The following is an 18,952-nucleotide window of genomic DNA, read 5'->3' as shown; positions in this document are numbered from 1 at the left end:
AATAGAGTAAGAGGGAGGATGAAGATATGGAGTGAATGAAGAGGAAGAGGAGTGCTTGTATTTATAGTTTAAATCCTGCCGACACACCGAGGAAATTCCGACGGAAAAGGCTAGTTCGTCGAAATTTCCTCGGAATTTTGTAAAATCCCCCAACGGCTCTCCAACGGCTATAATATTTCCTCGGAATTCATCGTTTTTTTCCGAGGAACCCATTTTTCCTCGGAATTTCCTCGGAATATTCCGACGGATTGATATTTCCTCGGAATTCCGTCGGTATATTCCGAGGAAATTCCGAGGAAATTCCTCGGGATATTCCGAGGATTTCATTTTCCGTCAGAATGTCCGTCAGAATACCGCTGTTTTCTTGTAGTGTCGGTTTGGGGAGAGGGACGTTGGTACTCCTTGATTAACACTTCACCTTCCAAGTTGGTTTCAATCTCTGAGGTGGGACGATACTCACGCTTAATTTTTGTCTTGCCACTTGCTTTGATCACCTTGAAAACTGTCACGGTTTCGACAGGAGGTTGTATCTTCTCTCCTTTTGCTTGTGGTGGTGGCATTGGTGTAAATACGTGATACACTAAAATTGAGTCTTTGTCTACCGTCAAGTTAACAGTGTAGTTTTAATATCTTTAGATTCAATTTTAGTGGACCAGTTCACACTTTATCTTTATGGGATCAAGATTAAGCTAAAACAAAAGTGGGGTTTTAAAATAGTAAGGTAACGTAAATAACAAGTAACACGGTGAGGTTGTTTTCGAATTGATTAAAGGCGCTAGTCTAGGATTTCTTTTTCCGGTAAGGAAATAGCAAACCAAACAATTATTCAAGTCCAGTTTACACAAGTCTAAACTCGGATCACTCAGGATGAAACAACCCATTGTCGTGGTGTTGATTCCTTTGCAGATCGGTCTTGATACCTAAACTCTCGTTTGGATCAAGACGCGATAACAAGCTTTAGAGATCAAGTCCGATATGGTCACAATACACCCTAATATCTACTCTCGCTGACTAGGGATGCAAAGCTCATTCAAATCATATCAAGCTATCAATCAACGGTTAGCTAAATTGATTAACCCTAATTCATGCACTAAGTGATCAGTTCAATGCAAGCAATAAGAACATATATGAATGTAGAAAATCTTGAGATGACTTATTTATGCTTCAGTTTATGAATCCAAAACCCTAGAACCCTAAACTAACTCGGTGACTACTCAGACATAACACAAGAACAGAGAAGCATGATTTCTGAATAATACTGCATATAATAGATAATACAAATCAGATGGTTCATGATAATCTTCTCTAGGAGATAGATGAGGCCTTCTCCCTTAGAAGTAGCAATCGCTAAAATCAAAACTCTCTCATGTCTTTCTTGCGTAAAAACTAAGGTAGGTCTAAAGTAAATAATATGAAAGTATATATATAGGAGCCACATGCGGCTATTGGGAAAAATAAGAAATCTAGGGCAAATCCCGAAATATTTGGAAACTTCTCTTTTTTTTTATCTCTGCCACTGGAGCAGGCACTCAGGCTGCTCCGCTCGACTGTTCTGCGATAAAGACTCCAAATCACACTCTTTTTCTCCTCTTTTCCTCAAGCTGGGCTATCTCCCATCCAATGTAACTCCAGACCTGTAATGACTCAAAGGAACTAAAAAGACTCGATAAACCCTTGAAAACTATTAGTAAAACATACATATAATGTGCCAAAAACACAATATATCAACTCCCCCAGACTTGGATCCTTGTTTGTCCTCAAACAAAATCAAGTACCAAGAACCGAGAGAAAGGTTTGAAAGTGTGGGAACTCGCCTATTCTCAGAAACCATACAATAATCACGAATATCTGAACCATACAAACAGTTTAGCTAAAACAACACATCCTTACCAAGAATCCCACTGACTGCTGTTCAAAACGGCTCCATTCTCTGTATCTCAGACCTGCAAAAGTCAAACTTTTCAGACAAAACTCCTTACATTCAATTAAGAGTGGTGTGAGCTTCTTATCACAGGCATTAGATAGGGTAAAGGTCTAGGTATAAAACATGCCTTTTTTGGTTTAAGTGGAACTAATCAGTGTTTAGGGGTTACCAAATTTTGTAGAGGATGCAGGATATCGTGCAGAATTGCAAGAGAGGATAGATCCATTGATGTCCACAGCCTCTACTCGTTTTTGCATGTTCTTCTTTAAGAACAATCGCTCTTATCTGCATGGTTCTCATCTCTTCACTTTATACTCCTTTCTAGTTTACCAGTGGCGTCTGTCTTTCTTAGGAATCTTCTCCTCCTTCATCACCTTATTCAGAAGTACATAAAGCTAATTTTTTTTTTTTAATAGAGGTGATGGTGACGAAGCAGGAGGTGACAATTGTACTTTCGACATGCCACTGGAGTTCTTGACTTCACATTCATTCTTGTTTCTCTTTTTCTCTTTGTTAGATCATCGGCGGTGGAGCAGTTGCTCCGTGTGCTTCCGCCTATTCTTCAGCAGAAAATTATGTTGCATCAACGAGTACGAGACTGTGTCGATCCTTTCCTCTCGGGTCCTTTTGCACAAATCTGCACATAAGATACTGAATAACAAATGCATGAGGGCGAAACAAAGGCTTTAAGGTTTCAAGGTGGGTACTAACTATAGATGAGCTAGCCACTCAGGATCAGCAAGATGGACAAAAAGAATAAGAAGCCCTGAGTGTTAATCACGTTAAACCCTAATCCAACGCCCATAACAAGAAGAATTGCAGTCAAGATTAAGTTCAAGTTAGATGGAGTTAAGTCTTTCCAGAGTAACCTCGACAAGTTGAGAGCTTTTGGAGAACAAGATGATGTAATGTCAGGGTGTTCTGGATCCACATGGGCGTCTGTCGCTTCTGCTAAGGTCACTGAATAAGATGAATTAAAGCACGAGGGTGGTTAAATCACATCATAGAATAAGGTTCTGATTCCCACAAAGTTTGGACTGACTCGATCTTAACACACCGACTCGATAAAGACATCAAAACGACTCAAAGCAGACTGACTCTAAACATAAAACCAAAGGTAAACGATTAGTAGCGGATAAGCGCCTCCCCCAGAATTACTTCTCACCATCCCTGGTGAGAAAATAATTCAAGTAAATGCCAAAATAATAAACAAGTGCATGAAACATAAATAGTTCAAACGGATATAACAATGGAGATAGAACTAGGAGACTGCCTAGTTAGTATCATTGCTCTCGGACTCGACAGCGGAACGCCTATTCCTTTTGCGCGGAGTGGCCCATGGAGTCTCTTCCTCACCCCTTTCAGTTCCTGCCGGTTCCTTCCCTGGTCGATGACTGCTCGGTGTAGGCTGCTCTCGACGAGGCTCAGTTGTGCTCGGAGTTCCCAAGCATCCTCCAGTGATCGCCTTCAGGATCCTCTTCATGAGACTGTTATTCTTGCGCTGAGAATCTACCATCCAGCGACGGTAGGCGGCGTCATCAGCGTCGTCATCAAGCGGGCCTATATCATACGCAGTGTCGCTTTCAATAGTGCCTACAAACTCTGGCTCATCTATAGTATCATCCTGGTAAGATGATTTTGGGTCGGCGCAGAGATACTGAGGCTCGGGGACGAAACAAATGTTGACCACATCTCGAAGCGAGGTGATGTCCGGTTGAGGCAGCTTGCAGTAGAGGTCGTTCCCGTCCTTACCGATGAAGCTATAGGTGGTCTCGCCGCGGAGAATCTGGCAATTGATCAGGTAAGGGATATCAATGAATGTCGGGGTCTCGTTACACTGGTAGAGGCTGAGATCAAGCTCCAAGTGGCGGAATAGAGGAGTAAGCAAACCCCCAGAACGGTCCTTTTTCAGAGAACCCTTAGTCACCCTCGCTTTCTTTCCACAAACATCTGAACAAGCACACAACCTGGACTAGTCGTCATTTGAGCGGTCGGAATCCCAATGTTTGCGGATCTGATCTCGTCCTCAACTCCCCCAAATAACAGCTGAAGCTCCCCGAATTGCACCTTGGACGTCTGGTCCTTTGAGAAGAGCAAGTTGCTCAGGATCTTTGCAGCAATCCGCAGAACAGGGTTGTGGATGCAAGATTGACTGGCTGATCGCGATTTGAAATCTCCTGAAGCGATGAACTTCCAAGACGCTTGCTCGGGAGGAAACTTCCTTGGGAAGGATGTCGCAGTGTACTCTTCAGATATCTCATAGATCTCGGTCATCTTCTCCAAACTGATGGAATGTTTGACACCACTCGCAAATAAAGTGAAGGAGGCTTCCTCAAAGATTGGGAAGTCGGGCCTCTTGAAGGTTAGCTCCGCGGTGGCTAAGACCTATCTCACCAAATCTGGGTACATCGGGTAAGTGATGTGTCAGAGATCAGCTATTCCCAGCACTTGGAGAACATCATGTAAGTCCTTGTGGATGCCCAAGTCGTTTAAATCCCCGGCGTCAACAAATCGTGTTGGGAGGATGTTGATGTTGAGTAAGGAGTTGTAGCGACGCGAGGCTCCCTTATCCCATCGTTCCTCGGATTTGGCAGGGATGTTTGGGTCAGTGAGGGAGATCTCTGTTCCCTCTTCTCGTGGCCATGGGTGGGTCGGGGAGATGGTGTCATCCTCCGGTTCTCCTCGAGCGTATGGTGGTTTAATCCTGGAAGCCATATTGGTACGTCTCGGAGCCATCTGCAAAACAAAACCAAAAGAAAGTTCTTAGTACCATTCGATTGGGTTTTGTGGAAAACGTTGGAAGCTTCTACGATTGTAGGTGCTCTTTCCAACTTTTCCATAACCCAATGTAGAGAGAACAAGCGATTGATAGTGGTAAACATGATACAATCACGTAGAAGACTAGGTACTTAGATCAACTCGCCAATCAACAGAAATCGATTTAATAGATCCCAAAATCTATATCCAAACAATCGATGCATGTGCAATTGAATATCAGTGGCACAAAGGTTATAACTTTCCATCTATCCTAATCGATTTAACCTATTCTCAACTCTACTTCTCTTAAATAACCTAGCAGCAAAAGGGGAGGTCGATTTTGATTTTGAAAAACCCTAAAATCGATCTATTCAAGCGCATAAGAGAGGTAAAGGAGAAGATTTTTGGCCGAGAATCACAATGTGTTATCGCCTATTACCGTTCGATTGTTGATGGAAGAGTACTGCAAATTAGCCAAACAATTCGAAATCCAAGCAAATAGAAAACCGAAAAACTCAAAACAAGTTGAAGAAGTTTAAAGAGTTTTAGGTTTTTAAAGGAGAGGGGAGAGAGACGATGGAGGAGGCGATTTTGGTGGAAGTGGGAGAGAGATTGAGAAAGTTCCGTTTTTATAGGCCCACTTCGTGCCCCACTTCCCACTTGCTATGGTTTTCTCCAATTTTACAAAATTAATTCAAATCTAATTAAAAATTTGTTTTTTTTTTATTTTTTTTGGGTCCCGAGAGACTTACCTTCGCGGAGCAGCTGCTCCGAATCAGGAACAGCCGGAGACTGTTCTGGTTTAGTAAATCGGGGTTTTCTGATTTTTATCCTGCAAATAGATTAAAAGAAACACAAAACAAAAATCTTAAAGAAATATTTACACTCACTAGTGGGTTGCCTCCCACCAAGCGCTTGGTTTAAGTCACTAGCTTGACTTGGTTAGCTTGTTAGGCTAAAGAAGGATCGCTTAGGGGAATTTCTTCACCCTCTGCGATTGTTGTGTCAGCAAGATATGGCTTTATTCGTTGGCCATTGACAACAAATTCCTCACCTTTTGTGTCCAGCAACACAACAGCTCCGTAGGGGCAGACCTCTTTGATGATGAATGGTCCGGACCATCGTGATCGCAGCTTTCCAGTGAACAATCAAAACCAAGAGTTGAAAAGGAGCACCTGATCCTTAGGCTGAAAGTTTCATCTGATGATCCTCTTGTCATGATAGGCCTTAGTTCGCTCCTTGTAGATTTTTGAGCTTTCATAGGCGAGATGCCTAATTTCTTCCAGCTCGCGGATCTGCATGGATCGTCTTTCTGCTGCTGGTTTGATGTCGAAGTTGAGTAGTTTCACAGCCCATGCTGCCTTGTACTCCAAATCAACCGGAAGGTGACAAGCTTTACCATACACCAGGTTGTAGGGAGTGGTCCCGATTGGTGTTTTGTAGACTGTTCTGTAGGCCCAGAGAGCGTTGTCTAGCTTGAGTGACCAATCCTTGCGACTGGTGTTGACTGTCTTCTGCAGGATACTCTTGATCTCTCTATTTGAAACTTCCACTTGACCATTTGTTTGAGGGTGATATGGCATGGCTACCTTGTGTTTCACGCCATTCTTCTTCAATAGGCCTGCAAAAATCCTGTTGATGAAGTGACTACCCCCATAACTGATGCCCACTCGTGGTACGCCAAATCTTGGAAAGATTATGGTTTTGAACATCTTAGTCACCACCTTTGCGTCGTTTGTGGGATTGGCTATTGCTTCCACCCACTTAGAAACGTAGTCAACTGCCACCAATATGTATTCATTCTTGAAGGATGGTGGGAATGGTCCCATAAAATCAATCCCCCAACAATCGAATACTTCTATTTCCAAGATGAAGTTCTGAGGCATCTCATTCCGCTTACTGATATTCCCTTGGCGCTGGCATGAGTCGCACCTAGAGATGTAAGAGTGGGTATCTTAGAACATTATTGGCCACCTAAAACCGGCTTGTAGGATTTTAGAAACGGTTTTGAATGTTGTGAAGTGCCCTGCATAAGAGGAGCCGTGGCAATGAAAGAGAATTCCTGGAATCTCAGACTCTGATACACACCGTCGGAATACTCCATCCTTGCAACTTCGGTACAAATATGGTTCATCCCAATAGTAGTGTCTTGCGCCTCTTAGAAATTTCCGTTTATCATTGCCAGTGAATTTGACTGGTTTTTTCTCGGCGGCCAGATAGTTGGCAATCTCAGTAAACCATGGGAGATGGGGGTATTGCTTTTGGATCGCACAAACAAGGTGTTCCAGAATGTTGGAGCAATCTGGTCGGGTTGGTTGTTCTGTGATGCTTCGCAGACTGATCGAGTAGACGTGCTCGACAGGAAGGCTATCGTCAAGGGCTGTTTCTTCATCTATCTTCATTCTGGAGAGGTGATCTGCGACACCATTCTCGATGCCCTTTTTATCCTTGACTTCTAGGTCAAATTCTTAGAACAATAAGATCCATTGGAGCAGCCTTGGTTTCGCATCCTTCTTTGTTAGCAAGTATCTCAATGCTGCATGGTCAGTATGCACTATCACCTTGGAGCCAACAAGGTAAGATCTGAATTTTTCAAAGGCAAAGACAATTGCCAGAAGTTCTTTCTCTGTAGTTGCGTAGTGACATTGAGCTTCGTCTAGTGTTCTGCTTGCATAATAGATCACGTGAAGCTTCTTATCTTTTCGTTGGCCGAGCACTGCTCCAACCGCAAAATCGCTTGCGGCAGTCATTATCTCGAAAGGAAGCTCCCAGTCTGGTGGTTCCACAATGGGTGCGCTGACTAGAGCTCCTTTGATCGTGTGGAAAGCGCCTAAACAATCGCTATCGAACTCAAATTTTGTCTCCTTGCAGAGCAGTCTAGTGAGTGGTCTTGCGATTTTGGAGAAGTCCTTGATGAATCGTCTGTAGAAACCAGCATGTCCGAGGAAACTCCTGATTCTTTTGACAGAGTTTGGAGGCTGTAAACTCATCATTACTTCTATCTTTGCTTTGTCCACTTTGATCCCCTTTTGTGAGATTTTGTGAACGAGAAGAATTCCATCACGCACCATGAAGTGACACTTCTCCCAATTTAACACGAGATGCTTTTCTTCGCACCGCTGAAGGACCCTGCACAAGTTTGACAAACATATAGAAAAGGAGTTCCCATAGACGCTAAAGTCATACATGAAAACTTCCATTATGTCCTTAATTAGGTCAGTGAAAATAGACATCATGTAACGCTGGAAAGTCGCATGGGCATTGCACAGCCCAAACGGCATTCTCCTGTAGGCGAAAGTCCCGTAGGGACACGTGAAAGTCGAATTCTCCTGATCGTTTGGGTGAATGGGAATCTGAAAGAAACCTGAATAACCATCTAAAAAGCAGTAATATGGGTGGTTAGCCAAACTCTCAAGTATTTGATCAATGAATGGAAGCGGGAAGTGATCCTTTCGTGTAGCCGTGTTTAATTTTTGAAAATCAATGCACATACGGTGACCAGTTACTGTCCTAGTAGGTATCAATTCATTCTTTTCATTAGCGACCACAATAATGCCACCTTTTTTAGGAACTACATGAACATGACTAACCCACTTACTATCAGAAATCGCATAGATTACACCAGCCTGTAGAAGTTTCATTATCTCTTTCTTAACAACATCTTTTAGATTTGGGTTTAACCGCCTCTGATATATTCCACAGAAATCATTGATTCATCTTCTAGATATATTCTATGCATGCATAAATCAGGTTAAATACCGGGAATATCTTCTAATGAATACCCTATTGCCTTACGGTATTTTCTCAATTTACACAAGAGTTTAGAAGTTTCCACATTATTAAACTCAGAGTTCACAATGACATGATATGTGGAATTAGGTCCAAGAAATGATACCTGAGTCCCGCTGGGAGGGACTTTAGTTCGATCTTTGGAGCTTTGAGTTCGCTCCAGGAATCATCAAGCAGGCTGGTCGGTTTGTTCCCTCGTTTAGGAGCAGTTGTTCCTTCTGGTGGGACCTGATTGCTCGTTTCCCCCAAACTTAGGAAAGCGACCATCTACTCAATGATTTGGCTCGAGTCTAGCATCTTCTCGTACCCATCAGCATCAATGCTGCACGTGTTCTGCCCGGACTCGGCTCGTATCATGGCCACTTCCAAAGGATCATCCGCTAGGATTCTTCAATCATCCCTTGTTGAGGGGTCAAGGCGGCATTCTCTTCGTCAATCGTGAAGTTCTGACCATCTAACATAGGTCGTTTGAGCAACTCGTCCATCTCAAACTTCATCACAATATCTCCTAGTTGGAGATCGATCCTCCCATTACGCAAATCAATGATTGCACCAGCTGTGCATAAGAAGGGTCGGCCCAGAATGAGAGGGTCTTTCGGTTCATCTTCGAGCTCCAGAACCACGAAATCCGCCGGAACAGTGGTGTTGCCAATTTGCACTTGCAGGTCTTCGAGAACACCTACTGGCAACTTGACTGATCTGTCCGCGAAGACCAACGAGATCCTGGTTGGCTTGAAGTTGGTTAGTCCCATACATTTTGCAACTGAGTAGGGCATGAGATTTACACTGGAACCTAAATCACATAAGGAACATGCGAAAACTGTTTTTCTAATCTGAACCGAGAGGACAAATTTTCCAGGATCTTCTAGTTTCCTGACTGTTCTGTTTTGAAGGACTGCGCTGCATTCGTTTGAAACCATCATGATATTGCTGTCTGCAGAAGTCTTCCCAGAGATCAGCCCCTTCACAAGACTGCACATTGAAGGAATCATCTGAATTGCGTCCATGAGAGATAGCTTGACGTTCAACTCCTCTAGCATCTTTTTGCATTTCATATCTTCGCAATCCTTGCGTGATTTCTTAGCAGAGACTTGGTAGGGAACTTTTGGAGTGTAGACGCGAGTAGGAACATGATGCTCTTGCGTCATAGGAGCTACGGGTTCTATGACAGTTGGCTGTTCTGGTTCATGTCCGTCGTAGTGGACAACCTCAAGTGGAGGTTGTTATCCCTCTTTCTGTTTTCCCTTCTCTTGAGCAGTGAGCTTCTTGGGGACAGGATCTGGGAGATGTCTTCCAATTCTCAGCTCGACTGCGTTACAGTCCTTGGGATTCTTGTATGTTTTCCCTGGGAGTATTCCCTGTTGCCTTTTTATTGTTTCAGCAGTTTGAGCAATCTGAACATCCATCTGCCGTATGTGGCTTGCTACAACATCATATTTGGAATTTAATTCCGTGAACATGTTGTCCATCCGAGTGTTGATCTCGGTTGTAACCTGGTTCAGAGCTTTTCCTTGAATCTGCTGACCCTGCAAAAGTTGTTGCATCATTTCCTTCAGTTCATCTGGCGGACCGCTCGCGGTTGCTGGAGCAGCTTTCGGATTGTTCTGCCTGTTCTGAAACTGGTTCTGAGCTTGGCTTAGGATGAACATCTTTCCATTCTGATTCTGATTCTGATTCTGAAGGTATGGCTTCTGATATCCAGGGTTTTGGAACTGATTTCCATGAGATCGGTCGTTGGGGTTTTCTGGATTGGTCTTGTATGAGAACAGATGCGGGTTGTTTCTCACATTAGGGTTTGGATGGTAATTCTTGAACTGCCAACCCTGACCGTTGACGTAACTGACCTCTTGCTGATTCTCTTTCGATGTCTCGGTCTATGCTGTAGCATCAGTAGCACCGTGTTCCATGGTGGCTTCTTCCATTACATAGATATGGCTCTGAGGCGAGGTCATCAATCTTTTTAGTGTCCATGCTGTGCACCTTCTTAGAGCGGTCGGTCTCCTCGTTTTTGTTGGATGAATTAGCTGCCATGTTCTCTATTAGCGCGTGAGCTACTTCAGTGGTTTGGGTCATGAAGTCTCCATTGCTCACCGCGTTTAGAGCATTGAGGAACTCTTAATCCACACCATCGTAGAAGATTCCTAGGACATGGTCATCGTCAAATCCGTGATGAGGACACTCTCTGAGGGTATCATTAAACCATTTCCACGCTTCATTAAATGGTTCGTTAGAGAGCTGCTTGAACGAAGAGATCTTGTTCCTTAGGGCAGCCATTTTTGCTTTCGTGTAGAAGTGACTCAAGAAAGCTGCTCTAACCTGCTCCCATGTAGTTAGGGAGCCTGTAGGTAACGACTTAAGCCATCGTGAAGCCTTGTCCGCTAGAGAGAATGGAAAGAGCATGCATTTGATGAAGTCGGGTGGGACGCCGTTTGCACGAGTGAAGCTGCAAATCTCTTTGAAAGCTTCAATGTGTTCCATTGGTATTTCAGCTGGCAATCTATGGAATATCTTTCCCTGCACTAGATTGATCATGCCGAGTTTTATCTCGAAATCTGCCATTTGACATGGTGGTGGAGCGATAGCAGAGCGCGTAGCAGGGATGTTACGCGGTAAGTTCCTCTCACCGATTGGGGCAAGTGGTTGATGCTGTGCAGCTTGCTGAGCAGCCAGCTGCTGTGCTGCAATAGTCTGCTGCATCTGTTGCATCTGCTGCTGCATTTGTTGCATAAAAGCAGCGATTTGTTCAGGAGTGTCGAAATTGTCCATTGTGGTGGTATTCGGTCTCTGTTGACGGTTTGTTCTTTCTAAACTTGCAAGTTCCTGATTTGTAAGCGACAGTAATTCCCCTTGTGTATTGCTCCGAGTATGTCTACTGGTCATGCACTTGGGTTATTAGCTGCAAAAAGGATTAAACAAGTTAGACGTTTTAGACTAAATAAATAACCGAAAAATAAAGGTAAAAAGATGGTTCTCGTCGCAACGGCGCCAAAACTTGATATACTAATATTAAGTCTTTGTCCACTGTCAAGTTAACAGTGTAGTTGTAATACCTTTAGATTCAATTCCAGAGGACCAATTCACACTTTATCTTTATGGGATCAGAATTAATCTAAAACAAAAGTGGGGTTTTAAAATAGTAAGGTAACGTAAAGAACAAGTAACAAGGTGAGGTTGTTTTCGAATTGATTAAAGGCGCTAGTCTAGAGTTTCTTCTTCAGGTAAGGAAATCGCAAACCAAGCAATTATTCAAGTCCAGTTTACACAAGTCTAAACTCGGATCACTCAGGTTGAAACAACCCACTGTCGTGGTGTTATTCCTTTGCAGATCGGTCTTGGTACCTAAACTCTCGTTTGGATCAAGACGTGATAGCAAGCTTTAGAGATCAAGTCCGATATGTTCACAATACACCCTAATATCTACTCTCGCTGACCAGGGATGCAAATCTCATTCAAATCATATCAAGTTATCAATCAACGGTTAGCTAAATTGATTAACCCTAATTCATGCACTAAGTGATCAGTTCAATGCAAGCAATAAGAACATATATGAATGTAGACAATCTTGAGATGACTTATTTATGCTTCAGTTTACGAAACCAAAACCCTAGAACCCTAAACTAACTCGGTGACTACTCAGACATAACACAAGAACAGAGAAGCATGATTTCTGAATAATACTGCATATAATAGATAATAGAAATCAGAGGGTTCATGATAATCTTCTCTAGGAGATAGATGAGGCTTTCTCCCTTAGAAGTAGCAATCGCTAAAATCAAAGCTCTCTCAGGTCTTTATCTCTATATATAGGAGCCACATGCGGCTATTGGGAAAATAGGAAATCTAGGGCAAATCCCGAAATATTTGGAAACTTCTCTTTTTTTTATCTCTGCCTGCTCCGCTCGGCTGTTCTACGCGAAGGCTCCAAATTACACTCTTTTTCTCCTCTTTTCCTCAAGCTAGGCTATCTCCCATCCAATACAACTACAGACCTGTAATGACTCAAAGGAACTAAAAAGACTCGATAAACCCTTAAAAACTATTAGTAAAACATACATATAATGTGCCAAAAACACAATATATCAAGACGGTGTGCATGAACTCTGCTGATGTCCAGTTATTGTGCATGGGAACCATCTCGACAACATCTGGTGAGAGGCCAAAAGATCTTGCAACCCCTTTTGCTATGGTGGAGACAACACACTCCCCTCGTGCGAACTCATTGGAGTGAATCATTGGTCAACGGTGGCTCTGAACTTCCCGGTGTGGGTACTTCTCACGGAACGCATGATAGCTAACCTATCGGCAATTAGCTTGGCAGCTTTGGCAGCTTGGGAAGAAGAAGACAAGTTGAAAGATGAAAGGAAAGATCAAAGATGAAAGGAATGAGTTATGGTGTGTGTTGGTTTGAGAGAGATTATGGTGTTTTAATAATGGATAACCACCAACCAAGTAGCTTACATATTCAATTTTTTCTTAGAGGGTCACGATAGCTTGGAGAAGAGGTGGAAGCGAAGAGAAATTCAGGTTTGAGCAGAGAATAGGGGTCATAGAAGATCAGAGCTAGTTCATTAAATGAGCGAAAGTGAAAGAGAGAGAGAGGAAAGAGGATACGAGAGAGGTCAATGATCACATTGCATTTCATCTTACCCTTAAATAAAATCTTCCAAGTGATTGTGACTTGGGCATCTTTCTTGATACCTTTTTTCTCTTCCATAGTTTCTTGACTTGGACATCTTAAATGTGAGTTTCTACTGCATATTTCTTGTTTGCATATATTGAAATGAGATTGAACCTATATGAACAAGTAAAGCAGCATCCTGTATGTGGTTTTAATACTTTTGTAGCATACTCTTTCACCACAATACTCTACATCTGTGGTGAGACTTGTTACCAAACCACTTTTTTTTGGGTCAAAGTTACCAAATCACTTAAAACTTGCTAAAGTCCCATTGGTGTGGAAACTTGCTTTTGCTTGCATTTTCATTATTCCTCAGGTTGATGTGAGAAAAAAAAAATTCAAAGTTCACTTCTGCTAACACATGCACACTTTTTGTATGATGGCGATAGAGGGAGTTGGCACTCTATGGACCCCAGAAAGAGTGGAAGTGTAAGAGCTTCTGCTAACGCCAAATCAGCAGCAGAGTAAGACGTTGTCCTCCTTGGAAGTGGACCACTTGGCAAGTGAAAACGGTGAAATCTTTTTTAATTAACAATACAACTATATTTTTCTTAGTCAATTATAAATTATTTTTAACTCTTATATGGGCTCCAACCTTTGGCCAACTATACAACAGCTTGGCGATAGAGGGAGTTGGCACTCTATGGACCCCATAAAGGGTGGAAGTGTAAGAGCTTCTGCTAACGCCAAATCAGCAGCAGAGTAAGACGTTGTCCTCCTTGGAAGTGGACCACTTGGCAAGTGGAAACGGTGAAATCTTTTTTAATTAACAATACAACTATATTTTTCTTAGTCAATTATAATTATTTTTAACTCTTATATGTGCTCCAACCTTTGGCCAACTATACAAGAGCTTGAGTCATTTTCTTATGCACCATGGAACTATATTAATATTAGCAGCATATATCACTTTCCTCGATTTAGTTTACACTACAAGTCCACTTCAGATAATAAGGCTTCTGCTTTTGCCAAAATCAGCATGCAGAGTAAGAGTTGGCTCTAGCTCCTTGGTGGACCACTTGGAAAGTCAACCGGTAAAATTTTTTCTAGTTAATGAAACAGATATTTTTATTAGTCATCATCTCTAGGCTCCACCTTTGGCCAATTACAGCAGATTGACTCTTTTTCCATGCACCGAACCATATTAATAGTAGTACCAACATAGATCACTTTCCTCAAAAATTACTCACTCTTTTTTTTAACACAAGTCCACTTAGGATACTAAGACCACCTCAGGGGCTTAACATGAGTTCTTAAAAAAAAAGAAAAAAATAAATGAAAAAAAGGGAAATTAAACAGAACCGCTGTCTAAATTAGGAGTTTTGGAGTAACTAGAAACCCCATACGTGGCAGTTTAATATAGGGTCTCTCTTTCTTTCTCGATCGAGCGTTTCTTTCACGATTGAATTTTTGTGTTGAGTTTGTGTGTTGATTTTCTCAACAAATCCCTCTCCTTTTTTTCAAGAGAAATCGTGTTGTTGATGGTGCTCGATGGCTGCTTCATCCTCTTCCAAATCCGGCCATGAAATCCCCGAGAAGGTTCGGTGATTCCGATCACAAAGTTTTGATCTTTGAATTTGATCTTTTCTAAGCTCTGGTTTTTGATTCAGGAAATCGAAGAAGACATCCGACCGAGCTCTGGAGGTTTCCCGACAGAGAGACAAGCGTCTCTAAACCACATCCACCTCACTTCCTCTAATCTCGCCTCATTTCTATTCTATTACTCATCAGAAACACACATAGACAATGTTTTGTTTTGTACTCTGAGGCAGAAACAGAGAGTAGAAAACAGAGGAACATTTGGCAGAGTATTTCTCTTGTTCCCTCTCCTTGGCTTTATCTGTTTCTCAGTATCTGAAAGTTTCTGTCTTTTTTTTTTCTTGGATTTGTGAGGTTTATCAGTGACATTTCACTGAATTTTCTTCTGAAGGATTCCTACACAAGGACTCTCTTTTGTTCTGTAATAACAAAGCTTTTCTTTTGTTAGTGCCGATGAGATAGTTCACGAGAAGGGTTTTCGTCATCGTCCTCTCCGGTGAGATTTAGGAATTTATCTATCTGATGTCAAGTGGCAAAGTTTTGAACTTCTGCTACAAGTTGAAACAAAAATGCTAATTTTCTTCTTCTCTATCTTTTTTTTTGTCGTTGATAGGGAATATATAAGCTGTAATTAGCTGGAGTGCAATGGTGTTCTCACATTGAGCTTTGTCTAGGCCAATTTTAGTGGAATCTAAATTTGATAAAAAGCAACTCTTTTGGAACTATATGAAATTATGTAAGGTGGGTCATTCTCGTTATGGTTCCATGGTGGTTGCTTGTTGATGGAGATGTAACGAAACCTTGAAGTTATTCCAAGAAAAAGAAGTGTTATACTGTATAGTTCAGGACATCCGACAGAGCTCTGCGTTTTATCAAACTCTGCGTGATTCTTCATGGAAGGTGAATGCATTAAGAAGAGTCTTTCTTTCTTTGTTTACTTACCTAAACGTTGAAAATGGTAATGCAGATAATCGATGCAGGAGAAACTATGGAGGAAGTAGAGAAGAAGATTCAACAAGTGGTGTTGGATAAAGTTAAAGAATGTGCTCAAGTAAAGTCTCTTTCTCTCCTCTGATCATCTTTTAATGACTTTTAACCAATCCGCTCTTGTTTCAAAAAAACCAATCCACTCTTGTAGAATGTTTGTGTTATGGTTATTATACCAAGTTTGTGATTTTGAAAGAACTATTATATCAACTTAACAACTTAACAAGTATTTTGCAAAATTGATTCCGTTGAGAAGATGATGTTTGTTGATATCTCATTCAACTTCTTAAAAAAAAAAGAAATTAAGAGGTTCTCCCATTGAACCATGAAAAAATTAATTACACTAACAAGGGTTCTAAACTTTTCAAATCAAACAATTAATTATTAAATTATTCATTAGAGTTCCTAATGGGTTCTTACCATTGGAGTTGCTCTAAGCGCGTACATGTACAAAAAAAAAAAAAATTAATCTTGTCAACAACTAAACATTTCCATACGAAGCGCCCACAGTATGAATTTAACATGCTTGAACTTTCACAATAGGGGTTTTAGCATATACAAACCTTACCATCACAAAATGTTCTCTGGCCACTCTAGAACCTTTTTCGATGTATTTCTGGTGAACCAGAAACTCTGATTAATTTATAGTCAGCGTGATGTGCCACAGTCCGAAATCATACCATGCTTTTAAAAATGTAGCTTCTAATATGTCTTTGTGGCTTGGCTAAATTATTTTAGAACCATGTACCATTTGCTCATATTTAAGAACTAAAACAGAGATTTAGATAATCATGCTAAACTAAAATGCATTACTCATATTTATTTAACATGATTTTTTTTTCTAAACAATAACCCATTCAGTTCATAGCCTAATTAGCCCAAGTAAGACCCTTCGTCAAAATAGTAAAAGCAAAATAAAGCCTTGTTTTGTCTTGTCTCTGCTCTCCCTAGGTTTTTTTGAACTCTCTTAGTTGTATGCAGGCGACACGATGGGTCGGGTTTATGTGTCTTTTTGAAAGTAGTACTTTAGGTTCAAAATAGTGTTGTGGAAGAAAACCCCTATACTATTTATTTATGAGTCTTAATTAGGTTACGCAAGACTCTTTTGAACCTAACGTACATAACAATAGAGGAAAGAGTTTGCTTCATTCTTAAAATCTTTGTTTTGTGCGAAGAATGTTCTTCCATTTATTAGTAGATTTAAACATGGAAAATTATGCAAAAACAGAAAAAAATGAAGCAAACTCTAAATAAAACATTTAAAGGGTTATATAGCACAATGTAATTCTAAGGCCCAGTGGTTTATATCGGGTCTGGACCGGTTTGCGGTCGGATCTAACATATGACAACTTGACAAGGGCATTGTTTCTTCAGTGGTAATATTTTTCGTTTTTCCTTAAGAATAAAGGATTGTGACATGGGAAAGTATGTTCGATAGAAAGATTGTTTGGTGAGAAGTATTATAGAATTGTGTAAAAGAAAAGCAATAAGGTGAAACTCTGTATGTTTTAAAAATATATTAGATATATTTGAACAACTATTTCCATAGATGACATAGATTAATATAGTAAACAAGAAAAGTAAAAAACGAAGCACACCAAACCTAACTAGCACTAACTAGCTAGATTAACCAGTAAGAGACCATAAGCTGATTCAGTGTAACGCTGGGATCTAGAAAACTAGATGCGGTTTTGGAGGTGAGATCGTAAACACCTAAACCAAAACCTAGAAAATAGATGGAGTTTGGCTCGAGGCCAGGAAAACAGCTTACCTGGACGCAAAAATCCTCTCCCTTTGAAATGAAGATGCACGTATCTCCAATGTCATCAGTGTAACACATGAATCTTCCCTCTGTGGTCTCCTCTTCTTTAAACACCATGAACTGCTGCGTTTCATATGAGATTTCTTTTGAAGCCAAACGGCTGTTGGCGTACCTACATGCAAGAGCCAACAATGGTTTTAAACAATTCATATAGAGAATAAGGAATATAATATGTATTACCATTTGAGGAGAAAACGTTCATCTCCTGAAGGTGACTCTACGAGGTGTTCGTCCTGGCAGAACAAGGAAACAGTTCCGACAGCTCCAACTCAGACTCAAATGACTTTGGAAAGTTTCGAAACTGTAACTCATGGAACTCAGGCTGGTAGCCTTGCTTGTCGAAGTTGAGATCATAGGACAACAAGTGGTGGCCTCCAGGACCAGGCAAGTAGAACCTGCCATCTCTCTTGGAATGCATGAGGTTTGAGGTTGGAAAGTAGTCCAAAGGGGTTGTGATCTTAGTCCAACGCAAGTCACGACGGGGCCTACAGAAACTCAGTTGGTCACCCAAGGACTTGATGGCAACTACCCAGTCCTTGTCGTCATCAGGACAAGCGGACATTGCCGCGTTGCAGACAGCATTAGTCTGGCAAGAGGGCAGAGAAGTAAGCGGAGGCAGAGTGAATAGCTTTGGGTTTGATTTGCAAGCCCATGGGTTCATGAAGTCCGTGATATGTACGCAGCGATCTTGCGGGTCACAGAAAAATGCCCATCCCTTGGAAGCCCCGAGCCCTTTAGCCAAAACTATTTCATCTGGGATTGCTTTCTCGGTCAGTACGAGCAACTCTGTTTTGGCAGGGTCGAACAAAACCACTTCTCCAATGTTGCCGCCTTCAGGCAGCGGTTTTGCACCGACACAAAGCGACAAATACGGGCCTGTCATGGAGGATGAAAACGAACGAACGCTCCTTCTCTTGTGCATCTTCCAAGTAAGCAACACAATCACAAATAAAAGTAAATCATCTTCTCTAAGCATACAGCAATCTCAACCATCCTATCTTATATTTTCTAAGGTGGAAAAAAAGACTTAAAAAATGACATCCTTGTTATAAACCAAGCGGTGATCGACCCATATCAGGCGCAAACCTTCCGGCCCATCAGCTATCCATCCGGCCCATTCGCTAATCACTTAGACGAATGAGAGTTTACATTTATCTATACTTGATGTTTATCCTTTTTTATATGTATTTAGGATAACTACTATTTCCTATTCCTATTAGGAATAAGATTTCATTTTCTCTTATGACAATCTAAATAAGACGGTCTAATACTTGTATAAATATAGACCTCTGGTCATGATTAATAATAAGCTTTTACAGCATCTCTTATATAACACGTTATCAGCACGATAGCCTCTAACCCTAAGCCCCCACGAAATTCCTTAAACTCAGCCGAATATCACAAAACCCTAATTCCGGCGGAACTTCAAAGAGATCGTTCTCCCAAACCGTGAGGA

The 18,952-nt window shown here is 41.4% G+C and overlaps 1 protein-coding gene, 1 long non-coding RNA gene and 1 pseudogene across 2 annotated transcripts; 1 reads left to right on the top strand and 2 right to left on the bottom strand.

Annotated features, from left to right (window-relative positions):
• Nucleotides 1-8,850: 8,850 nt before the first annotated feature.
• Nucleotides 8,851-9,618, bottom strand: LOC106344720. The gene has a single exon (XM_013784038.1). It carries the CDS (start codon nucleotides 9,616-9,618, stop codon nucleotides 8,851-8,853), a length of 768 nt encoding a protein of 255 aa, XP_013639492.1.
• Nucleotides 9,619-14,474: 4,856 nt separating this feature from the next.
• LOC106294631 lies at nucleotides 14,475-15,896 on the top strand. The gene is made up of 4 exons (XR_001260887.1): nucleotides 14,475-14,687; nucleotides 14,759-15,183; nucleotides 15,301-15,587; nucleotides 15,655-15,896. It is a non-coding gene; the product is annotated as an uncharacterized LOC106294631 (long non-coding RNA).
• A 1,399-nt stretch (nucleotides 15,897-17,295) lies between these two features.
• LOC106344719 overlaps nucleotides 17,296-18,952 on the bottom strand; it is a 6,430-nt pseudogene continuing 4,773 nt past the window's right edge.

Source organism: Brassica oleracea, chromosome C5 (assembly GCF_000695525.1).
Source record: "Brassica oleracea var. oleracea cultivar TO1000 chromosome C5, BOL, whole genome shotgun sequence".
Classification (NCBI taxonomy): domain Eukaryota; kingdom Viridiplantae; phylum Streptophyta; class Magnoliopsida; order Brassicales; family Brassicaceae; genus Brassica; species Brassica oleracea.
This window is presented reverse-complemented; position numbering and strand designations above follow the sequence as displayed.

What these genes read in the sequence shown, in the direction of transcription:
- LOC106344720 (XM_013784038.1), bottom strand. Translation starts at nt 9,618, where the DNA reads ATGACGCAAGAGCATCATGTTCCTACTCGCGTCTACACTCCAAAAGTT.